Source organism: Jaculus jaculus, chromosome 8 (assembly GCF_020740685.1).
Source record: "Jaculus jaculus isolate mJacJac1 chromosome 8, mJacJac1.mat.Y.cur, whole genome shotgun sequence".
In the NCBI taxonomy this organism is placed as follows: domain Eukaryota; kingdom Metazoa; phylum Chordata; class Mammalia; order Rodentia; family Dipodidae; genus Jaculus; species Jaculus jaculus.
The window spans coordinates 57,164,115-57,188,277 of record NC_059109.1 but is presented as its reverse complement, the minus strand read 5'-3'; the positions used below and the strand labels follow the sequence as shown (position 1 = coordinate 57,188,277).

Sequence of the window (24,163 nt, the reverse complement as noted above, 5' to 3'; positions counted from 1 at the left end):
TGAGCCCTAGGGGTGTAACATCTGCTGATGTCAGGGAAAATGTATATACTATGCTTATCAAACTGCCCAGTAAGCACTTCTCTTAATATTTATACCCTTATATTAACAGTACTCTCACTTTGGGTAGAGAATCTTCTCTTTTCAGATGGCAGTGACCTTGGGATGACTCACAAGGTATCATAGTGCTAGAAAGAAGTGACTGGAATACTGACTAACATTTTGATCACACCTTCCAAGGCTCAGGGTCTAATGTGAAAGAGGTGGCAGAAAGAATGTAAGAGACAAAGGAAGGGTAGGACTCCTTACAACATACTCCCTCCAGACATAAAATGGCCTGGATATCCATGACCTCACAGTACCTGACACCACCTACACAAGACCATCATAAGAGGAGGAAAAGATCATGACATCAAAGTAAAAGAGAGACTGATTGAAATGGGGAGGGGATATGATGGAGAATGGAATTTCAAAGGGGAAAGTGGGGGGAGAGGGTATTACCATGGGATATTTTTTATAATCATGGAAAATGTTAATAAAAATTGAGAAAAAAAATTTAAAAATTAGAGCAAGTGTTCTTTCCATTTAGAAAAAAATCTGATTTGTAAAAATAAAATACTTTAAAAAAAAAAGAAAAAATTTGATTTGCAAGTTGGGCACACTGGCTTATGCCTACAATTCCAGCAATTGAGGAGTTGAGGCAGGAGGATCACTATGAGTTCAAGGCTAACCTGGGAAACAGTAAATTCTAGGTCAGCGTGGGTTAATGATACCCTGTAGCAATAAATAAGTAAATACTTTAAAATCTGATTTACTTCAAGGCCACCCTGAGACTACATAGTGAATTCCAGATCAGCCTGGGCTACAGTGAGAACCTACGTTGAAAATAAAAATTAAAAAAAAAAAAATTTAAGTCTGATTTGCAAAAATATTTTGAAAAAAGTCACTCAAAGTGTAGATTTTCAGGCTGGAGAAATGGCTTAGTGGCTAAAGGTGCTTGCCTACAAAGCCAAAGGATCAAGGTTTGAGTCCCCAGGACCCACATAAGCTAAATACACAAGGTGGCACATATGTCTGGAGTTTGTTTGCAGTAGCTGGAAGCCCTGGCATACCCATTCTCTCGCTCTCTCAAATAAATAAATATAAATAACATTAAGAAAAAAAAGTTTGGATTTTCAAAGCTACTTGTATTATTGCAGATTTTTCTGCATTTCTAAGTTCTTAAGTTCTAAGGAGCAAAATAAAATAGTCATATTGCAATACTTGCAATGTTACAAAATCTCAGATAGATTTCTTATCAGAGTTATTTATTTATTTATTTATTTTGGTTTTATGAGGTAGGGTCTCACTCTAGCCCAGGCTGACCTGGAATTCACTATGGAGTCTCAGGGTGGCCTCGAATTCACAGTGATCCTCCTACCTCTTCCTCCTGAGTGCTGGGATTAAAGGTGTGCGCCACCATGCCTGACCTAGGAGTTACTTCTTTTGATTAAAAAAAAAAAAAAAGTTTATGTATTACTTGACAGAGAAAGAGGGAGACAGAGAGAGATTGGGCACGCCAGGGCCTCTAGCCACTGCAAACGAACTCTGGATGCAAGTGCCCCCTTGTACATCTCGCTAACGTGGGTCCTGGGGAATCAAACCTCGGTCCTTTGGCTTTGCAGGCAAACGCCTTAACCACTAAGCCATCCCTCCAGCCCTCTGTTTCTTTTAAATATGGACCACTTCACGAATTTGCATGTCATCCTTGAGCAGGGGCCATGCGAATCTTCTCTGTATTGTACCAATCTTAGTGTATGTGCTGCCAAAGCAAACACTTTTATCTACTTTTGTAGAGCCTGCAAAATAGTGTTTTAATTTAAACAGCATTTCTGTTTTGTCTTACATATCAAAAGTTAACACTGAAAGTGTGGGGGGAGGGAGGGAATTAACATGGGATTTTTTTATAATCATGGAAAATGCTAATAAAAATTTAAAAATTAAAAAAAAAAAAGTTAACACTTACTTGACGATGCCATATCCCAGGCTAACGATGATGACAAGGGTGCGAGCCAGAGAGCGCTTCACTGCTGAAAGCAGCTCTGCAAGGATCAAGGCACCTTGGACTATGCGACAAAAGGAGAAATGGGAATGTGAGGGTGATCTGGCTACAACAGCTGTCACCCACTGATCACCAGGGTAGATTCAGCTGATCTGGCTGGCTAGATGGGGTCCTCTTCCTCCCTCACTCCATGTGTATCTCTCCCAAAGCTGCACACTCGGTGCAAGAGGACGACCTTCCCTGGATAGAGGAGGACTGGCCTCCAGTTAAGGGTATACGAGTAGCTGGGCTCTCTGGCTAGAACCTCCAAAGGCGCTCTGAACGAGAAATAGCTTTATATTCTAGACTCAACCAAAGGCACAATCCCGCCACCAGAATTAAGTCCCAAACACTAGTCTTAGTTATACTAAAAAAAAGACTTTTTCTACAAGTTTTACATGCACATATAGCAACTTGGGTATGCTCAACTTATCTCCCACCTCAACTTCACTATAGCATTAACAGAATATCTCACCCCATATAGAAAATTTGTCACATTAAGGGAATTTTTCTATCAGCTTAAGATCTATGAAATATAAATATCCATGGCAAAGTACAAAACGTATGCATGCACATGCACACACGTAATGTGTGTTTAACTTCACATCTATTTCCAAGCCCTTACAAAGATCTTGGGAAGACCCAATTAGTATATCTTTCAGGATAATTAATAATAATAAATGGTCTGCTGAGAGAGAACTGAAGTTATCTCAATGAACTTCAGTATAAAACAACTGGTTAAAACCAATTCATCTCACTAGTATTATAAGTATCTTCCAATTTTGTGTGCATAACTGTATTTTATCAGGTATCAGATGTCCACACAAGATTTTTGAAAATGTATATTTCAATAAATGGTGCTTTAAAATTAAGTTGGGATTACTTTCTTTCTTAGACATCAATAGCAACTGAGATTTAAGGATAGCAATAACCATATAATCACTCCCCAAATGGCCACAACTTTTACCTGCACATCTACCCCTAAACTGTAACATTAAAAAGCAATCACAGCCTGGTGTGGTGGTGCATGCTTTTAATCCCAGCACTTGGGAGGCAGAGGTAAGAGGATTGCTGTGAGTTCGAGGCCACCCTGAGATGACCCAGTGAATTCCATGTCAGCCTGAGCTAGAGTGAGACTCTACCTCAAAAAAAAGAAAGAAAAAATCACAATGTTATAAGGAGCAGTTGGAAAGGTAGACTTACGCAATGACTGCTGACCTGCAGGAAGTTTTTTTTCAAGGTAAGGTCTTGCTGTAGCCCAGGCTGACCTGGAATGTACTATGGAGTCTCAGAGTAGCTTCGAGCTCACAGCGATCCTCCTACCTCTGCCTCCCTAGTACTAGGACTAAAGGCATGTGCCATCATGCCCAGCCTGAAGGAAGTTTTCCACATATCTCATCAATCTTTAAAAACGGCAACCATTTTTTTATTACATACCAGATTCTCCTTTGTATCGGATATTCTGAAATTCTGCATAGAAGACAGCTTTCTCAAGCATTCCCAGAAAGATGACAGCACCAATCCAGAACTGAATTCTTAGGAGATCTCTCCAGTAGCAAGCAGACCACGCCAGCCAGAGAACACCAAACAGGACATACACAATACACATCACCATGAAAAACTGTCACCCAATTAGGTAAGAAATAAAAAGAAGAATTAGGGTCAATAGTTAATTATCTAAATTTAGAATTAATATACAGTCTTAACAAACTACAAAAAAATATTCTACCTTCTATTTCATAAATCCTAACAGTAAGAAACAAGAAAGAATTATCTCTTGAGCAGAGGCAGACTACAAAAGGACTTCTATAGCCAGGGGTGATGACACACACCTTTAATCCTAGCACTTGGGAGGCAGAGGTAGGAGGATTGCCATGAGTTCGAGGCCACCCTGAGACTACATAGTAAATTCCAGGTTAGCCTGGACTAGAGTGAAACCCTACCTCAAAAAACAAAAAAGAAGAAAAAGAAGAAGGATATTATCCAACATAGGTCTATGCACAAGCCTATACACACACAATCCATGAAAAAGCTTCATCATTTAGCTACTTTAAGTAGACTGAAAAACTAAAAAGTTATAGCAAGATGTGCCCTGCTTTGGAACCTAGAGAAAATATGATGTGTGAGGCAATCAATAACTGAAGTACTTTCCAAGTCTAAAATTCACAAGTCACTGACCTCTTCATTCTACACACAAAACAATAAGGAGCACAAAGACTCTCCCAAGGTCAGTTTAATAAAAAGCTACGTGCACTGCACAATAACAAATCTTTAAAAACAAATGTTGCAGGCCGGGCATGGTGGCACACGCCTTTAATCACAGCACTTGGGAGGCAGAGGCAGGAGGATCACTGAGTTCGAGGCCACCCTGAGACTAGAGTAAATGAAACCCTACCTCAAAAAACCAAAAACCAAAACCAAAAAGGTTGCTAAGGCTGAGGATATAGCTAGCTCAGTGTAGAGTACATGCCTAGTATACACAGAGCCCTAAGTTCAATTTTTAACATAAAGAAAGGGAGGGAGGGAGGGAGGGAGGGAAGAAGGAGAAAGAGAATGAAAGGAGAGGAGGAAGTTACTACAAAACATGGACAAGCTGGGGAAGATGGCTCAGTAGATAAAATCCTAAATATCTGAGTCCAGATCCCCAGACTCGGCATAAAAGCTGGCTCCTTCCATATCCCAACGTGATGAAAATACGGAGAAAAGGGAGGTGGAAACAGAAAAATTTTGCTGCGGCTCATGGACCAAGGAGCCTGGCAAGAGCAGTAGTGAACAACAAGAGAGACTGGGGTGGGAGGGTCCTGCCTCAAAATGAGGTGCAGGGTGGAGGATACCCGAAAGTTGTCCTCTGAACTTCACATGCAGCCTGACCTGGCACTTGTGCACATGCACACACACATATACACACACACTAAATAACTTTTAAAAAGATTCAAAACTTTTTAACAATTTTCAAGTTAAATCCATTTAATGTCATGATTAAAAATACAAGTACAGGGCTAGAGAGATGGCTTAGCAGTTAAGGTGACTGCCTGCAAAGCTTAGCAACCCAAGTTCGATTCCCCAGTACCCACATAAAGCCAGAGGCACAAAGTGGCGCATGCATCTAGAGTTCGTTTGCAGTGGCTGGTGTGCCTATTCTCTCTTTTTGTCTCTCTTCTCTCTCGACTTGCAAATAAATAAATAAATAATATTTTTAAAAAGTACAGGTTCACTTACAATCATCAATGGGTAGTCTTCAAGAGTAAGGTATTCATAGGGACCCTTCACTTCAACAGTCACTGGCCAAAAAAAGGCATTAGTTAGTTGCTCACTTAATTATATTAATGGATTCAGAAATTAAATAAAAACTATGTTTAATAATTTTTCATGAGATCAGTAAAATTTCATTGGGTCACTTACTCTTAAGTACTGTACTCCTGGAAAATATTGTATTACATATCTACAAAACTGAAATCCCATGCAGTATTCTCAGTGCACTGACATCCTGTATAGGCTTCCATAATGCTGCTCCTGTCGTAAGTGGAAAAGCCCTTTTCCCCACACTCCTATCCTTTAATGACCAGACTGAACGACACTCCTCTACAAAGCCTTTTCTGGGCTGTCCATCTACAACTATTCGCCCTCACCTATGAACTTCAAGCATACTTCCTGACATACTTCATGGAGGTAGTGCCTTCATTCTACCACTTGTCTTTCTGTCCATCCCTAGGTATATTTTCCTGTTGCTTTTTTTTTTTTTTTAACTGATTTAAATTATGACATCTTGAAACATTCAGGATCACATTCAGGATGGAGGTATTTTTAAGAAATGTACTCTCTTGGGGCTGGGGAAATGGCTTTGTGGTTAAGGCATTTGTCTGTGAAGCCTAAGGTCCCAGTTCAATTCCCTAGGACCCACGTAAGCCAGATGCACAAGGTGGCACATGTGTCTGGAGTTCATGTGCAATGGCTAGAGACCCTGGCATGTCCATTCTCTCTATCTGCCTCTCTATCTCAAATAAATATAAATAAAAATTTTAAAAAAAGAACTGTACTCTCCTCCTTGGTAAAATGAAATGGAAATGCTATGCAGCTAAGTATGACCTTGAACTTTCAAGTCTCCTGCCTCTGTCTCCCAAGTGCTGGATTTAAAGGTGTGTGCCACCACATCCAGCAGTATTAAAGATTTTTAAAGGCTAGAGGTTTAAAAAGAAATACCACAAAAATTTTGATTTTGAAGCAAGGTATCCCAGGGTGACCTGAATTTCACTTTATAACCCAACGTGGCTTTAAACTCATGTGATCTTCCTACTTGAGCTTCTTCTTCTTCTTCTTCTTCTTTTTTTTTTTTTTTGGTTTTATTCTGAAATAGGGCTTCACTCTAGCCCAGGCTGACCCAGAATTCACTCTGTAGTCTCAGGGTGGCCTCCAGCTCACAGAGATCCTCCTCCTGAGTGCCGGGATTAAAGGCATGTTCCACCACACCTGGCTTTACTTAAGCTTCGTGAGTGCTGGGATTAGACGTGTGCACCTCCACACTTGCCATGTTTTATTGTGTTTGTCTGTTTTTGTTTTGAGACAGGGTCTTGCTATATAGTTTGAGTTGCTCTGGAATTAACCATGTAGCCCAAGTTTGCTTGAACTTATGTTCCTCCTGTCTCAACCTCCAGAGTACTAGGATTGCAAGAGTGTGCCACAGTGACCAGCCTATATGATAATTTTAATCAATACAACCATTTAATTAACCACCAGTAAAACAGAGAACATCCTTTTGAAAAATCAATACTAAAATTAACCACCAGTAAAACAGAGAACATCATTTTGAAAAATCTACACTGCACATCATACTTAATGGTGAAATGTACCAATATTGCCAATAAAGACAAGAGCAAAACAAGGAAGACTACTGAGCCTCGCTGTTTCTATTTTTTTCTATGTTTTTGGTTTTTTTCAAGGTAGGTTCTCACTGTGGCCCAGGCTGACCTGGCACTCACTCTGTAGTCCCAGGCTGGCCTCTAACTTATGGTGATCCTCTTACCTCTGCCTCTAGAGTGCTGGGATTAAAGGTGTGCCCCATCACACCTGGCCTCATTGTTTCTACTTAGTGTTCTACCTAGGAAAGCAGAAGAAGGAAGGAAACTACAAAGTAGAAAGAGAAAATAAAATATAAGCCAGAAGAGGTTGTGCACACCTTTATAATCCCAACACTTGAGAGGCAGAGGCATGAAGATCACTGTGAGTGAGACCAGCTTGGAACTACAGTTTGAGTTCCAGGTTAGCCTGGGGTAAAGTGAGACCCTATTTTGGGGAAAATAAAATAAAATAAAAGACCAAAAGTTGGGGTTCACAAGTTTGGGAGACCCTTCCTGAACTACCAAAATCCTGTATCACAACCACAGCACAAAGGAAAATAAGAAAAGTTCTTGGGACGAAATTATCAATGATACCAGGCATGTTAGTGCATACCTTTAATCCCAGCACTCACAGGGAAAGGCAGAGATAGGAGGATCACGGTGAGTTCAAGGCCACTGTGAGACTACACAGTGAATTGTAGGTCAGCCTGAGCTAGAGAGAGACCTTACCTTAAAAAACAAAAACAAGGGGAGGGAGGGAATTACCATGGAATATTTTTTTATAATCATGGAAAATGCTAATAAAAATTAAAAAATAAACAAGATTATCAATACTGATTAATTTTTGCAAGTTAAAAAATTTTTGTTTACATGACAGAGAGAGACAGAGAGAATGGGTGTGCCAGGGCTCCCAGCCACTGCACATGAACACCAGATGCATGTGCCCCCTTGTGCATCTGGCTAACATGGGTCCTAGGGAATCGAACTAAGGACCTTTGGCTTTGCAGGCAAGCGCCTTAATCACTAAACCATTTCTCCAGTCCAAGTTGGCAAGTTTGAAGTTGGTGAGCAAGTTTTGAAAATTCTATTCCAAAATACTAATGATCATGATATTAATTTTAAAATTTTCATAGCAACAACTAAATATCATATGATTTTTTAAAAATTATAGCACAAGAAAGTAAAATTAATCTAGGATATGTGATACTTAAAAAGGAAGCTCATGTGAAGTGCCTGGGACTGCCTCAGGGCAGAAAAATGTTAATTTTCCTTGATTTCTCCGCTTCATGTCTACCATGCCACGAAACAAGTACAAACAAACATACAATCTGAAAGAACTGAATTGAACTTACTGGTGAAAAGATTACTCAATGAACTTTCTTTTGATGATTCCTTTGAGGGTGCAATGCCAACATGCACAATAAAAAGGTAGGGTGCATCTTGCCAAGTCTGCAATGGTTCATGCATTGCCTAGAGAGGTAAAAGGACATCAAAATTCAAGTCTTAAGAAATAGGAACTTGAGTTAATACAAAATGAAATGCTTGCTATAGAATATGCCCCAGAACCAAGGCTGCGTCCTTCTCATTCACTGCTGAAAGAGTAGGCACAACAAGGCAGGGCGTCTGCAAGGCATATAACAAAGGACATCTTTGTATCTTACTACCCCAAGTGACCACGTGACGCTTTTCTTTTTTTTTTCTTTTTCTTTTCTCTGGTTTTTCGAGGGAGGGTCTCACTCTGGCCCAGGATGACCTGGGATTCACTATGTAGTCTCAGGGTGGCCTCGAACTCACAGTGATCCTTCTACCTCTGCCTCCCGAGTGCCGGGATTAAAGGTGTGTGACACCACACCTAGCAATTTTTTTAAAAAATTTTATTGAGAAAGAGAGAGAGAGAATGTGTGCACTGTTGCCATTGCAAACAAATCTAGACACATTCAGCACTTTGTGCATCAATATGTGGGTACTGGGTAGCGAACCCAAACTGTCAGGCCTTGCACAAGCACTTTTAACTGCTGGGCCATCTTTTTAGCCTTGACCCTTTATTTTTCACAAAGAAAATCTCCATTAAAAACTCCCTAAGTCAGGTTGGATAGATGGCTTAGTGGTTAAGGCACTTGCAAGCCTATGGGGGAAGCTAAACATAAAGGTATACACAGAGTATGTAGAAACTCCTTATACTTTTTGCTCAATTTTGTGATAACCATAAGTAAAAACAATCTATCAATTTTTTAAATTATACTGGAAACTATATGTCAAAACAGGCTTGGAGGCCCCTAAAAAATCTAACACCTGAGCTAACTGGCAGGTTGCTGAACTCCTCTATTCTTAAGGCTTGTCTCTATTTGACCTGACTCAGAATCATATTGTGTAGAAATCCCATACTTACGGTGTTTGTCAAGCACACTCAGTAGCAATTGATAAAGATCACAGCTGCCTGATATGACATCAGAAGTTGGAGTTATAAGACAGTAAACAAAATCTTAAGAACTGGTGTGGTGGTGCATGCCTTTAATCCCAGCACTTGGGAGGCAAAAGTAGGAGGATCTTCATAAATTCAAGGCCATCTGAGACTAAAGACTGAATTCCAGGTCAGCCTGGGCAAGAGTGAGACCCTACTTTGAAACCTCCCCCACTCCAACTAAAGAAAAAAAAAAAACTGTTATTTGGCCATGCATGGTGATACATGCCAACCCCAGCACTTGGGAGGCAGAGGTAGGAGAACTGCTGAGTTCAAGGCCACCCTGAGAATTCCAGGTCAGGCTGGGCTAGAGGGAAACACTACCTAGAAAAAAAAAAATCTTAAAACAATTAGAGAATGTTGTCAGTAGGGACACTGAACTCCAGATGACCACACACATGCGTAAGGCTATGTACACATGCCCAGAACTATGAACAGACCAGGTGAGACCTCAGAGAGACCCCATCACTCATCCTGGCTGGTCTTACTGCTCTGTGTAGATAGGAAGTAAAGGTGAAGCCAGAGGTGGAGATGGTGAAAGAAGCCACAGCAGGTTACATACTGTATGCTTCTATTGTGCAAAATGTCCAGAGACAAAAAGTAGGTTAGTGACTGCTCAATGTTGAGAGAAGGGAGGAATATGAACTTAGAATGGGTCTAGGGTTACTTTTCAGAATAAAGAATTTCAAGGCTGGGCGTGGTAGTGCACACCTTTAATCCCAGCACTTGGGAGGCAGAGGTAGGAGGAGTTCGAGGTCACCCTGAGACTACATAGTGAATTCCAGGTCAGCCTGGGCCAGAGAGAGAGAATCTACCTCAAAAAACAGAAAAATAAAATTTCAAAAGTAGCAGCTAGTGGGTAAACAGCTTATGGACACACCAGAAAACACTAAATTGTATCCTTTTACAAGATAATTTGTTATATGTATACTGTCTTAATGTAGTTGCTATAAAACAAAAAACTTAAGATAGGCATGCTGGCCTGTAACTATAAATCCCAATATTTGGGAGGTTTGAGGACAGTCTGGGTAAAACAGTGAGACTTGGTCTCAAAAATAAATAAATAAATAAATAAATAAGAAGCAGGGCATAGTGATACACATCTTTAATCCTAGCACTTGGAAGCTTGGAGTACAAAGACTGAGGATAGAGTGAGTTTGAGGACAGCCTGAGGATACAGACTAAGTTTCAGCTCAACCTGGGCTACAGAGAAACCCTACCTTGAAGAAAATAAAATAAAATAAATAAAGTTTTTGCCAGGTATAGTGGCACATGCCTTTAATCTCAGCACTTGGAAAGCCACAGTAGGAGGATCGCTGTAAGTTTGAGACCAACCTAAGACTACATAGTGAATTCAGGTCAGCCTGGGCTACAATAAAACACTACCTCTAAAAAACAAGATAAAAAAAGGGGACTTGAGAAATGGCTCAGCAGTTAAGGCACTTGCCAGCAAAGCCTAAGTACCCAGGTTTGAACCCCAAGCACTCATGTAAAGCCAGATGCACAAGGGAGCACAAGCATCTGGAGTATGTTTACGGTAGCTGGAGGCCCTGGCATGCCCATTCTCTATCTGACACACACACACACACACACACGCTCTCTCTCTCTCTCTCTCTCTCTCTCTCTCTCTCTCTCTCAAATAAAAATATAAGTGTTTTTAAACAACTTCTTAAAAATTAAAATTTTTAATCAGCTTTGTGACATCACCCAACATGGATCTTATTTCCTCTATATATTTAACTGGAAACGTTTTTTGAGAAACTGATTACAAGTTCAAAAAGTAAAATAAGGGCTGGAAAGATGGCTTAGCAGTCAAGTGCTTGCCTGTGAAGCTTAAGGACCATGATTTGAGGCTCAATTCTCCAGGACCCACGTTAGCCAGATGCACAAGGGGGCGCAAGCATCTGGAGTTTGTTTGCAGTGGCTGGAAGCTCTGGCACACCCATTCTCTCTCTCTCTCTCTCTATCTGCCTCTTTCTCTCTCTGTCACTCTCAAATAAATAAAAAATGAACAAAAAAAATTAAAAAAAATAAAAAGTAAAATAAGTGCCCTGTATGCCAGGCGTAGTGGCACATGCCTTTAATCCCAGCACTTGGAAGGCAAAGGTAGGAGGATCGTCATGATTTTGAGGCTGCCCTGAGACTACATAGTGAATTCCAGAATTCCAGGTCAGCCTGGCCAAGAGTGAGTCCCTACCTCAAAAAACCAAAAAAAAACCAAAAAAAAAAAAAAAAAAAAGCTCCCTGTATATTTAATGAAAATTTTGAGTTTCCTAAGTTATTTTATTACAGATAATTACACAAGGAGCTTTTCTGAGTAAGTTTCTTCTTGTTCATAAATATTTATCCAAAGGTAAATGAATATCAAGGCAATATGGATTTATTATAGAAAATATATTAAAAGAATAAAAACCCCACACAAAATTATCTATGAACAACCATTTTTGGTATTCAGCATCCAGAATTTCTTCTTAAACATTAGACTACTGAAAAACTAATTCAAAATGGCCTGAATGTCAATGACCTCACAGTGCCTGACACTACTTACACAAAATCATCATCATCGGAGGAGACATGACATCAAAAATAAGAGAGACTGATTGAGAGGGGGAGGAGATATGATGGATTGTGGAGTTGTGAAAGGGAATGTGGGAAGAGGGAATTGCCATGGGTTATTGTCTAAAATTATGGAAGTTATCAATAAAAAAATTAAAAAAAAATTCAAAACTACATGAACATAAAACTATGTGTTAATGATCAAATACACTTACAGTTCTGTCTCCAGTAAAGGTAAGATTAGTTCCATTCTCCTTAGCCTTTAAACATTATAGAAGAAAAAAAAAAAAACATTAATTTAGTTTTTTTTTTACTTCACTTTCAGAATATGTAAGAAAAAAGATTACCTCCTGTTTTTCTCCTAAAAGAGGCAGTCGATGCATAAAATCTCCAGAAAAGCTCTATAAAAGAAACACAAAACCAAAGATGCATAAATAATAAAAATGTAGCTCAAAATATCTAAAAATGTTTAAACAAAGCATAATACCACAGGAGTAAATAACCATATCATTAGACTGAGAAGGCTGGGTTTGGTGATGCACACCTCTAATCCCAGCACGTGGGAGGCAGAGGTAGGAGGATTGCTGTGAGTTGGAGGACACCCTGAGACTCCACAGTGAATTCCAGGTCAGTCTGGGCTACAGTGAGAGCCTACCTCAAAAAAAAAAAAAAAAAAAAAAAAAAGACTGAAGTTCCAATTAACCACAAAAGAGACTGGTGAGAACTAAAACAATAACAAGCCAATAACCATTCAATATTAACAGTTACGAATGTCAAAGCCAGGCTGGAGAGATGGCTTAGTGGTTGGGGTGCTTACCTGCAAAGCCTAAGGACTCATGTTTGACTCTCCAAGTCCCACATAAAGCAGACGCACAGCGACATAAGTGTGCACAAGGGGGTGCACACATCTGGAATCTGATTGTGATGGCTGGAGGTCCTCTCCCTCCCTCCCTCTCTTTCTCCCATTAAACACACACACACACACATACACAAACACAAACACACACTTCATTCATCCTCTCTGGCCCCCCACTCCCACCCCATGGCACCCAGCACAGCCGATCAGAACACTAGATCCACACACCACTACAGAGAGGGATTGAGGTAGACACTCAGCATTGTTGAGAATGGAAGTCATCCCAACAGATAACTGGGCCTACATACACAAAGGTAGTTACATAGGCCTGCACTGGAAGTGCTAATTTCTCTTTCCATGTCAGGAAAGATTATGTGCTACATATTCTTGGTTGACTTTACCATTCTCAAATAAACTGTGTTTTGGTGTTGATTATTGTTGCCTTTGATGTTTCCTGATGGGCCTTTGTCTTTTTCTTCTGTCATTATTGTATGCCAGGTCTGACTGAGGCCTAAGCTGTCCTGGAAGCCATTTCAAACCAGGAATCTCAACCTCTCAGTTGACAGGATTAAGCATTTGGGACAATACACAACCTTAGAGACTTAGGTGTTATTAGATTATCTGTTTGTTTTAATCCCCACTATTGCATAAATACACTGTGCCCCTTTAAATTGAATGTAAAGTTAAACTGCACAGTTTAACTTTAGAATTTGCCAGTAAATTCCGCCATCAGTAAATTGCTCCACCTAGTCTATTAGAATACCTGAATAACAGAAAAACTCAACACCTAGGGTCACTTCTGCTGTCTTCTTGGAGTATAAAAGCTACACCTGGCACCTTAAACTCCTATCCTGAAAATAAATAGTCAGATTTGCATGGCTAACAACACTGTAGATAATTAGAAAACCCAAGCATCAAATTAACTAAAGACACAAAAATCTCTATATATTCTACTACAAAAAGCACAACAAAATCAATATAAGCTGGGTGTGGTGGTGTACACCTTTAATCCCAGCACTCAGGAGGCAGAAGCAGAGGCAGAGGCAAAAGGATCGCCATGAGTTCAAGGCCACTCTGAGACTACATAGTAAATTCCAGGTCAGCCTGAGCTACATACAGTGAAACTGTACCTCAAACCCCCCTCCAAAAAAAAGGACAATACAATCCCACCAAAAACTATAGCTCCATCAGAAATGACCCCAATGAGATCGTTTTAGATGAAATGCGTGACAATGATTTCAAAAAAATGATCATATCTATACTTAAAGAAATCACAGTAGAAACCAAAAGAATCAAAGAAGAAAACAAACTCCTGAAGGAGAACACAGGAAACCAATATAATGAAATAAGGAGGTCAGGACAAGACATGTGTAAGAAAATAGAAATAATGAAAAAATACCAACCAGAAATATTAGAAATGAAAAATAGAGTAAGTCAAATAGAAAATTCTGTAGAAAGTCTCACCAGTAGAATGGATCAAGAAGAAAACAGAATACCTAAACTAGAAGACCAGGTGGCAGATCTAATACAGTCCAACAAAGAGAAAGAAACTAGTAGGAAGGCATAAATGGAAATTTCAAGACATTCAGGACACTATGAAAAAATAAAAAATAAGAATTCAGGGTATAGTAGAAGAAGTAGTTCATCCCAAAGGCATAGCAGATATTTTCAACAAAATCATGTAAGAAAACTTCCTGAGCTGGAGAGATGGCTTAGCAGTTAAGCACTTGCCTGTGAAGCCTAAGGACCCCAGTTCGAGGTTCAACTCCCCAGGACCCATGTTAGCCAGATGTACAAGGGGGCACATGCATCTGGAATTCGTTTGCAGTGGCTGGAGGCCCTGGTGTGCCCATTCCCTCTCCCCCTCTCTATCTGCCTCTTTCTGTCACTCTCAAATAAATAAATAACAAAAAAAAATTTAAAAAAAGAAAACTTCCTTATTAGGAAGTGATGCCAATGCAAATATAAAGTCTTTAGAATGCCAAACAGACAAATTCAGAAAGAAGCTCTCACTGTCATATTATAATAAAACTACAAAACACACAAACCAAAGAAACTATATATACTGAAAGCAGTTAAGAGAAAAAAATCAAGTCCCATATAAAGGTAAGCCCATCAAGATAACAGCAGATTACTCAACACAAACTTTAAAAGCCACAAAGGGCTTGGAATAATGAATTCTAAGTATTGAAAGATAACAACTGTCAACCAAGATTACTTTATCTTGCAAAGCTATCCATCCAGGCCAGGAGTGGTAGTGCATACGTTTAATCCCAGCACTACAGAAGCAGAGGTAGGAGGATTGATGAGTTCAAGGCCATAGTGAGACTACATAGTGAATTCCAGGTCAGCCTGGGCTAGAATGAGATCCTACCTTGAAAAAAAAAAAATACACACACACACACACACACACATATACATACATATACATACATACATACATACATATATACATATACATATATATCTCCATCCACCAGGTGAGGTCAGGGGAAGAGATTTGAGTAAAGGAAAGGTAGAGGGAGGGCTAATCAAAATCTAAGGGGATATAAATAAATCATATGGAAACCCACTTGTTTGGACAATGGAACACTCAGGAGCCATAGACTGTTGCTAGAAAATTTTCAGTGCCAGGGATGGGATACCTTCTAGTAAGCTGTTGGCCAGGGAGGCCCCTGATTTCCCACCAGGAATAGATGGTAAGACCCTATTGCTGAAGACTCCACATACTTGGACTGCAAGGCCACTGAGAAATCCTGCTGGAACTGAGCTGATAATCTCCTCTATGTAGACTAGCTGACAGAAAGCTGGAAGAAGCCATTCAGCATGCAGTTCAATGGGAAAGAGAGAAATCACCAGTGAAGATAGTCAACAGTAGAAACTGCAAGCCTTATATTTGGCCATCCGGGCCAAATGAGTCAACGGGTGCAACAGTGGCACATCTGTCATGGTGGAAACCAACTGCCCTCTAACTGGACTAGAGGCCCGCTCCATGGGAGGGAATACATCCCTGATACTGAAAACCTAAAACAGGAGTAGTCATGAGCCCTAAGGGTGTAACATCTGCTGCTATGTGACTAGATGTATATACTATACTTATCAAACTGCTCAGTAAGCACTTCTCTTAATGTTCATACCTATATATTAATACTACTTTTACTTTTGCTAGAGAACCTTCTTTTTTCAGATGGCAGTGACCTTGGGATGACTCACAAGGCATCACAGTGCTGGGAAGAAGTGACCAGAGTGCTCAGCACTGCAATATCTCTACCACATCTTCCAAGGCTCAGGATCCATTGCAGAAGAAGTGATGGAAAGAATGTAAGAGCCAAAGGAAGGAAAGGACTCCTTACAAAGTGCTCCCCCCAGACTCAAAATGGCCTGGATATACATGACCTCACATGCCTGACACTACCTACACAAGACCATCATAATAGGAGGAAAAGATCATGACATCAAAATAAAAGAGAGACTGACTGAGATGGGGAAGGGATATGATAGAGAATGGAGTTTCAAAGGGCAAAGTGGGGGGGGCATTACCATGGGACATTGTTTACAATTATGGAAGTTGTTAATTAAAAAAATAGAAAAAAAACTATCCATCCAAGTAAACTGAGAAATAAAGACATTCCACAACAAAAACAGGCTAAAGGAATATATAAAGACTAAACCAGCTCTACAGAAACTACTTGAAAGAATATTCCATAGAAAAGAAAAGAGATATAAGAACCAGGAAAAAATAAAACATACTCAAATAACAGTTAACACATCAGAGCCAGGCGTGGTGGCACTTGCTTTTAATCCCAGCACTTGGGAGGCAGAGGTAGGAGGATCACTGTGAGTTTGAGGCCACCCTGAGATTACATAGTGAATTCCAGGTCAGCATGAGCTAGATCGAGACCCTACCTCAGAAAACCAAAAAAAAAAGATCAATATCTACACATATATATTAGTTAATATAAGAGATCAATATCAATATTGTGAAAATGTCAATCTTACCAAAAGCAAGCTACATATTTAATACAATCCCCATCAAAATTCCACTGGAATTCTTCACAAAAGTCTAAGAAAAAGTCCTAAAATTCATTTGAAAGCACAAAAAAAAAAACCCTCAAATATCCAAACAATTTTCAGCAACAAAAATAAGACTGGTTGTATCACCATACCTGATTTTAACCTACATTACAGCCATAGTAACAAAAACAGCATGGTACTGACACAAAAACAGACACATAGATCAATGGAACAGAACAGAGGACCGAGATTAAGTCCACACGGCTAGACACCTGATCTTCACCAAAAATGCCAAAATATTCACTGGAGAAGATGACCTCTTCAACAAATGGTGCTAGGAAAACTGGATCTCTATATGTAGAAGGATGAAAATAGATCCTTACCTCTCTCCATGATTAAAAATAAGGTCCAAATGGATGAAAGACCTAGTATCAGACCTGAAACTCTGGAACTCTAGAGGAAAAAGTAGGGGAACCCCTTCAACATATTGGTATAGGCAACAACTTTCTGAATATAACCCCAGTGACTCAAGAAATAAAACCACTAATCAACCGCAACCTACAGAATGGGAGAAAATCTTTGGCAGCTATACATCTGACAGAGGACTAATATCCACAATATACAAAGAACTCAAAAAACTAAATAATAAGAAATCATGGGCTGGAGAGAGGGCTTAGCGGTTAAGCGCTTGCCTGTGAAGCCTAAGGACCCCGGTTCAAGACTTGGTTCCCCAGGTCCCACGTTAGCCAGATGCACAAGGGGGCGCACGTGTCTGGAGTTCGTTTGCAGAGGCTGGAAGCCCTGGCATGCCCATTCTCTCTCTCTCCCTCTATTTGTCTTTCTCTCTATGTCTGTCGCTCTCAAATAAATAAATTAAAAAAAAAAAGAAATCAAAGAACCCAATTAAAAATTGGACTATGGGGCTGGAGAGATGGATCAATGGTTAAGGCACTTGCCTACAAAGCCTAAGGAACCAGGTTCAATTCTCCATGTCCCATGTAAGCCAGATGGACAAGGTGGCACATGTGTCTGGAGTTCATTTGCAGTGGCCGAAGGCCCTGGTGCGCCCATCCTCTTGCTATCTTGCTATCTCAGTCTCTCTCTCTCTTTCTATGCCTCAAATAAATAAATAAATAATAGATAAATGTTTTGTAAAAGTGTATCCTAACAAAATGGACTATGGAACTAAATAGAGAGTTCTCAAAATAAGAAATACAGATGGGCCGGGCGTGGTGGCGCATGCCTTTAATCCCAGCACTCAGGAGACAGAGGTAGGAGGATCGCTGAGAGTTCGAGGCCACCCTGAGACTACATAGTGAATTCCAGGTCAGCCTGAGCCAGAGTGAGACCCTACCTTGAAAAACCAAAAAAAAAAAAGAAATACAGATGGTATATAAACATCTAAAAGAATGTTCTAGGGCTGGAGGGATAGCTTAGCGGTAAAGGTGTTGGCCTACAAAGCCAAAGGACCCGGTTCAATTCCCCAGGACCTACGTTAGCCAGATGCACAAGGGGGCACATGCGTCTGGAGTTCATTTGCAGTGGCTGGAGTCCCTGGTGTGCCCATTCTCTCTCTCTCTCTCCTCCTCTTACTCTATCAAATAAATAAATAAATAAAAATAAAATACTTACAAAAAAAGAATGTTCTATATCCCTAGCCATCAGAGAAATGCAGATTAAAACTACTTTCCATCTCTTTCCTGTCAGAATGGCTATCATTGAGAAATCAAATGACAATAAATGCTGGCAAGGATGTGGAAAAAGAGAAACCCTTCTACACTGTTGGTAGGAATGTAATCTGGTACAGCCACTGTGGAAATCAGTGTTGAGGTTCCTAAGACAGCTAAAAACAGATTTGCCATATGAGCCAAAGGATGCAATAGTGGCATGTCTGTTATGAGAGAAACCAACCACTCTCTAAATGAACTGGAGGCCCACTCCATGGTGGAAATACATGCCTGATAATGAAAACCTAAGACAGGGAAGTCATAATAAGCCCTAGGGTTGAAACACCTGCTGGTGTCTGGCTAAATGCATATATTATACTCATTAAACTGCCCAGTAAGCACTTCTTTTAATGTTCATACCAATATATTAATGCTACTCTCACTTTTGGTTATAGAAGCTTCTCTTTTCAGATGGCAGATGTTGAGAAGTGAAAGAGGAGTGCTCAGCATTGAAACATCTCTATCACACCTACCAAGGCTCAGGGTCCACTGCAGAAGAGGCAGCAGAGAGAATGGAACAGCTAAAGGAAGTACAGAACTGCTTACAATGCAACCTTTCAGACACAAAATGACCTGGATGTCCATGACCTCACAGTGCCAGGCACCACCTACTTAAGACCCTCACATTCAAAGGAAAACATGATGAAAACATCAAAATAAAAGAGACTAATTGAGCTGAGTGTGGTAGCACACGCCTTAGTCCCAGCACTAGGGAGGCAGAGGTAGGAGGATCACCATGAGTTCGAGGCCACCATGAGACTACATATCTGCCTCTTTCTCTCTCTTCCTCTTTCTACTTCTCAAATAAATAAAAATATTTTTTAAAAGGGTGACAAAGCCTTAGATTTATGATGTTTATAGAATGAAGGGTCTTAGGCAATTCCTTCTCATAACTAGGTAAGCCAGGTGTGGTGGCGCACACCTTTAATCTCAGCACTCGGGAGGCAGAGGTAAGAAGACTGCATGAGTTCAAGGCCATCCTGAGACTAGAGAGTGAATTCCAGTTCTACCTGGGCTAGAGCAAGACCTTACCTTGAAAAGACAAAAACAAAAAACAAACAAACAAAAAGGTTATAACTCAGTAATCATCTTGCCATTTACTGATAGTTGGAGCATTTTCTTCTTTACTTATTAGATTGCGTAATGCAATGCTTACATTCGCCTGGAGGACTGAAAACCTTATCAACATGGATATATATATACTATAAGTCTGGAAAGACTATAGCATATCTAAAAGCAGAGGACCTTAAATATAGGACACAGGAAGTACTTTCCTACAATCAAATAAATATAATGACCAACCACTCCTCCTCACCTAGGGGATAAATTTGAAGAACCAACAGAAAACATATAAATTACTTAATAATACAATGTTTCTAACTTTCTTAACACCTCTCCAATTTTTCTATTAAAAAAAACTGGTGTTAGCTGAGAAATCAGGCTGGAATAGCCTGGAAGCCTGTTTGACTAGCTGTCAGGTGCTGGAAAGAACTATGTAACATGCAGCCTGTTGGAAAAAATAAGTCCTCAACAGTCTTAACCACCAGCAGACCCTACAAGCCACATGGTTGGCCAGCCAGGCCAAATGTGCTAATGGATGTAGTAGTGTGACAATGTCTGTTGTTGGGGGGGTGGGGAAACGCACAGATCTCTGATTAGAATGGAGGTCCATTCCATGGGAAGGAATGCATGCCTGGTACTGAAAACCTAGTCAAAAGCCTATGGCTCCAATCTTTTCTTCTTTTGGTTTTTCAAAGTAGTCTTCCTCTAGCCCAAGCTGACCTGGAAATCACTATGGAGGCTTCTCAAGCTGGCCTCAAACTCACAACAATCCTCCTACCTCTGCCTCCTGAATGCTGGGTTCAAAGTCACAGGCTGCAGAGATTGCTCAGTGGTTAAGGCACTTGCCTGCAAAGCTTAACAATCCAGGTTCAGCTCACCAGTACCCAGGTAAAACCAGATGCACAGTGGTACATGTAACTGGAGTTCATGTGCATCTGCTAGAGGCCCTGGCACACTCATTCTCTCTCTGTCTTCTCTCTCTCTGCTTGCAAATTAATAAAAAAACACATTCGGGAAGCAGAGGTAGAAGGATCACTGTGAGTTCAAGGCCACCCTGAGACTACAGAGTAGGTTCCTGGTCAGCCTGGGCTAGGGTGAGACTATTTTGAAAAACAAATAATAACAATAAATAAATAAGTAATTTTTTTCTGTTTTTTTTTTTTATGAGAGAGATAGAATTGACACTCCAGGGCCTCCAGCCACTTAAATTGAACTCCAGGCATGTGCACTATTTTATGTGTATGTGCGACCTTGTATACTTGCATCATCTTGTGTATATGGCTTACATGGGATCTATAGAATAGAACATGGGCTCTTAGGCTACACAAGCAAGCACCTTAACTGCTAAGTAATCTCTCTAGCCCAATAAAAAAATTGTTTTCATTTGTGTATTCATTTGTGTATTTGTGTGTGTGTCTGAGAGAGAGAATTGGCACACCAGGGCCTCCAGCCACTGCAATCAAACTCCAGACACATGCACCACCTTGTGCACCTGGTTTACGTGGGAACTGGGGATCTAGAGACTAGAACATGGGTACTTGGGCAAGCGCCATAGCTGCTAAGCAACCCCTCCAACACCAATATTTTATTTCTTTTTCTTTCTCTCTCTCTCTATCTTTTTTTGGTGGGGGATTCTTTTTTTTATTTTCACAAATTTATTAACATTTTCCATAATTATAAAAAATATCCCATGGTAACACCTCCCCCCATGGGGGGGGGTTCTTGAGGTAGGGTCTCACTGCTGACCTGGATTTAACTATGCAGTCTCAGGGTGGCTTCAAACTCATGGAGATTCTCCTACTTTTGCCTTTCAAGTGCTGAGATTAAAGGCATGCACCACCACACCCAGCTTCCCAATATTTTATTTTATTTTATTTTATTTTTAATTTTTTTATTTGAGAGCGACAGACACAGAGAGAAAGGCAGATAGAGAGAGAGAGAGAGAGAGAGAATGGGCGCTCCAGGGCTTCCAGCCTCTGCAAGGGAACTCCAGACGCGTGCGCCCCCTTGTGCATCTGGCTAACGTGGGACCTGGGGAACCGAGCCTCGAACTGGGGTCCCTTGGCTTCACAGGCAAGCGCTTAACCGCTAAGCCATCTCTCCAGCCCCCAATATTTTATATTTTTTAAAAGCCTATGGACTTTTCAGGGATCATTTTTATAGCTCCTTACTAGAAAAGTTTCTGTGACAGTGTAGAGTACTGTAGCAAAGAACTGGAATCAAGCCAGGTGTCCACCACTGGACGAATGGATAACAAAACTGTGGTACATATGCACAATGGAATTCTACTCAGCAGTAATTATACAACAAAATCTGTAGGAAAATGGATGGACTTAGAACAGATCATACTTAGCGAACACACACAACCACAGAAAGACAACTGCTGCCTGTTCTCTCTCATCTGTGGTGCCTAACCTGGATAAGCTTGAGTTGCTGGCATATAGGATTGGCAACCTGAGGCCCAGACAATAGGGGTGGGAAGGTTTGGGCAGGGGGAATAAACACAAAACTAAACCCAAATGAACTGGTAGCACACAAACCTTTCCCCTTGAAAGTTAAACTAAAAGATATAACACTCAACAGGATTATAGGGGGAAAATCCAAAAAGAAGGGCCCTGAGCAGTTCCCTGGTCCCAGTACCCTGCACTGGAGGGTGTGCCCTCCATGCATGGCACGGAGTGAGTAGGCCCGATCCCTGTTCCCTGGCTCCTTCCAGGTCCCTGGCCCTAGTAGGTCTCTGCACTTGGCTTGAGGAGGCCCAGTGGGGGGCCATGGAAGCAGGCCTTTTGCTCTGGTATCCTGACTGGCCACTGAGTACAACCCTTATCCACCTATGGCTTTTAACCCAAGGTACTCTACCCAGCAAAAGTGTCCCTCATAATAGATGGTAAAAGGAAACTTTCCATGAAAAAAGTCAACTCTATGATTATATGAACACAAAGCCAAACCTGCAGAGAATGCTCCAGGGAATACTCCACACAGAAGAGTAAAACAACCACTCCTAAGAGCCAACAAGAAGACCACAATAGGCCAGGTGCGGTGGCATACACCTTTAACCCCAACACTTGGGATGCAAAGGTAGGAGGATTACCATGAGTTTGAAGCTACCCTGAGACTACATAGTTAATTCCAGGTCAGCCTGGGCCAAAGTGAGACCCTACCTTGAAAAACCAAAAAAAAAAAAAAGGAAGACCACAAAAAAACAAATATAGACCAGAACCAAACCCCATAAAACACCTCATCATGGACTACTTCAAAACTCAGTAATAACCTTAAATATTAATGGTCTTAGCTCACCCATCAAAAGACACAAGTTCAGGACTGGAGAGATGGCTTAGCAGGTAAGAGACTTGCCTGTGAAGCCTAAGAACCCAGGTTCAATTCTCCAGGTCCCAAGTAAGCCAGATGTACGTGGTGGTGCATGCATCTAGAGTTTGTCTGCAGTGGCTGACGTACCCATTCTCACTCTTTCTCCCTCTCTCTGTTTGTCTCTAATAAATAAATAAAAAGCAGAAATCCAGAGGCTCCTAAGAGCTTATCACTGAAGGAGACGTTAAACACACCCACAAAAGCTCAAGGTATTTTGTGAAAAGGGAGGCTACAAAAAGATTTTAAGAAGCTAGGCATGGTGGCACACACCTTTAATCCCAGCACTTGGGAGGCAGAGGTAGGAGGATCGCTGTGAGTTCGAGGCCACCCTGAGACTCCATAGTGAATTCCAGGTCAGCCTGGGCCAGAGTAAGACCCTACCTCAAAAAAACAAAAACAACAAAAAAAGATTTTAAGAGTCACAGGGTAGGACTTCTGGTTAAGATGACAGCGTAGGAACCACGCCAAAGCAGCCCAGGGGAGGAAAAAAAAAAAAAAGAAACAGCAAAATGTACTCTTCTACTAAAAAGTGAGTATAAGTGAAATTATCAACCATAGCACACAGCAGAGAAGTAGGAGAGACCCAGGCATCTAGAGACCACAGAAGCAGGCAGAAGTGGCTCCAGCAGTAGTGGCACCAGTTTCTGTGGCTATGGCAGCCAGGCTCGGCCTGAGTGGCAGGAAAAGCCAGGTGAGGGGATTTTCCACTCCTACCAGCCTCCTCGCAAACTCAAGAAATGTGAAGGGAGGACAGGGACCAAAGGAGTGGCTCATGAGGAAGAGGATCACAAGAACCAGTAGGAGAACTTCAGTCAGCATCCAAAGTCCCCTCTCTCCACCGCCAGCACAATCAGCAGCAAGTACCACAGACCAGGGGAAGGCGCTCACCTACACAGCACCCAGCACAGGCGGTAAGAGCAGCAACCCACCAACCCAGCCAGACCTGAAACCACAGAGAAGCAAAGAGGGACCCAAGCAAGCATGCAGCATAGCTGAGAGCAAAGCATCCCAAAAGGTAACTGGGCTTACACCAGGTCAGTACCAGCCAAAAAAAGCCTGGCATATAGGTTTGCATCAGAAGCCAGGCATGGTGGCATATGTCTTTGGTCCCAGCACTTGGGAGGCAGAGGTAAGAGGATCACCGTGAGTTCAAGGCCAGCCTGAGACTACACAGTGAATTCCAGGTCAGCCTGGGCTAGAGTAAGA

At 41.1% G+C, this 24,163-nt stretch overlaps 1 protein-coding gene and 1 non-coding gene across 3 annotated transcripts in view; both read right to left on the bottom strand.

The window, feature by feature from the left end:
- Tmem87a (transmembrane protein 87A) overlaps window positions 1-24,163 on the bottom strand; it is a 64,622-nt gene that overhangs the window by 25,869 nt on the left and 14,590 nt on the right. For both annotated transcript variants that reach the window (XM_045157486.1, XM_045157487.1), the window contains exons 5-10: window positions 12,277-12,330; window positions 12,145-12,189; window positions 8,265-8,382; window positions 5,297-5,358; window positions 3,515-3,698; window positions 2,003-2,102 (exon numbers count right to left, since the gene is read on the bottom strand). In XM_045157486.1, coding sequence (XP_045013421.1) covers window positions 2,003-2,102; window positions 3,515-3,698; window positions 5,297-5,358; window positions 8,265-8,382; window positions 12,145-12,189; window positions 12,277-12,330 — 563 coding nt within the window. The remainder of the gene's footprint in view (window positions 1-2,002; window positions 2,103-3,514; window positions 3,699-5,296; window positions 5,359-8,264; window positions 8,383-12,144; window positions 12,190-12,276; window positions 12,331-24,163) is intronic.
- LOC123463099 lies at window positions 1,708-1,814 on the bottom strand. The gene has a single exon (XR_006638711.1). It is a non-coding gene; the product is annotated as a U6 spliceosomal RNA (small nuclear RNA).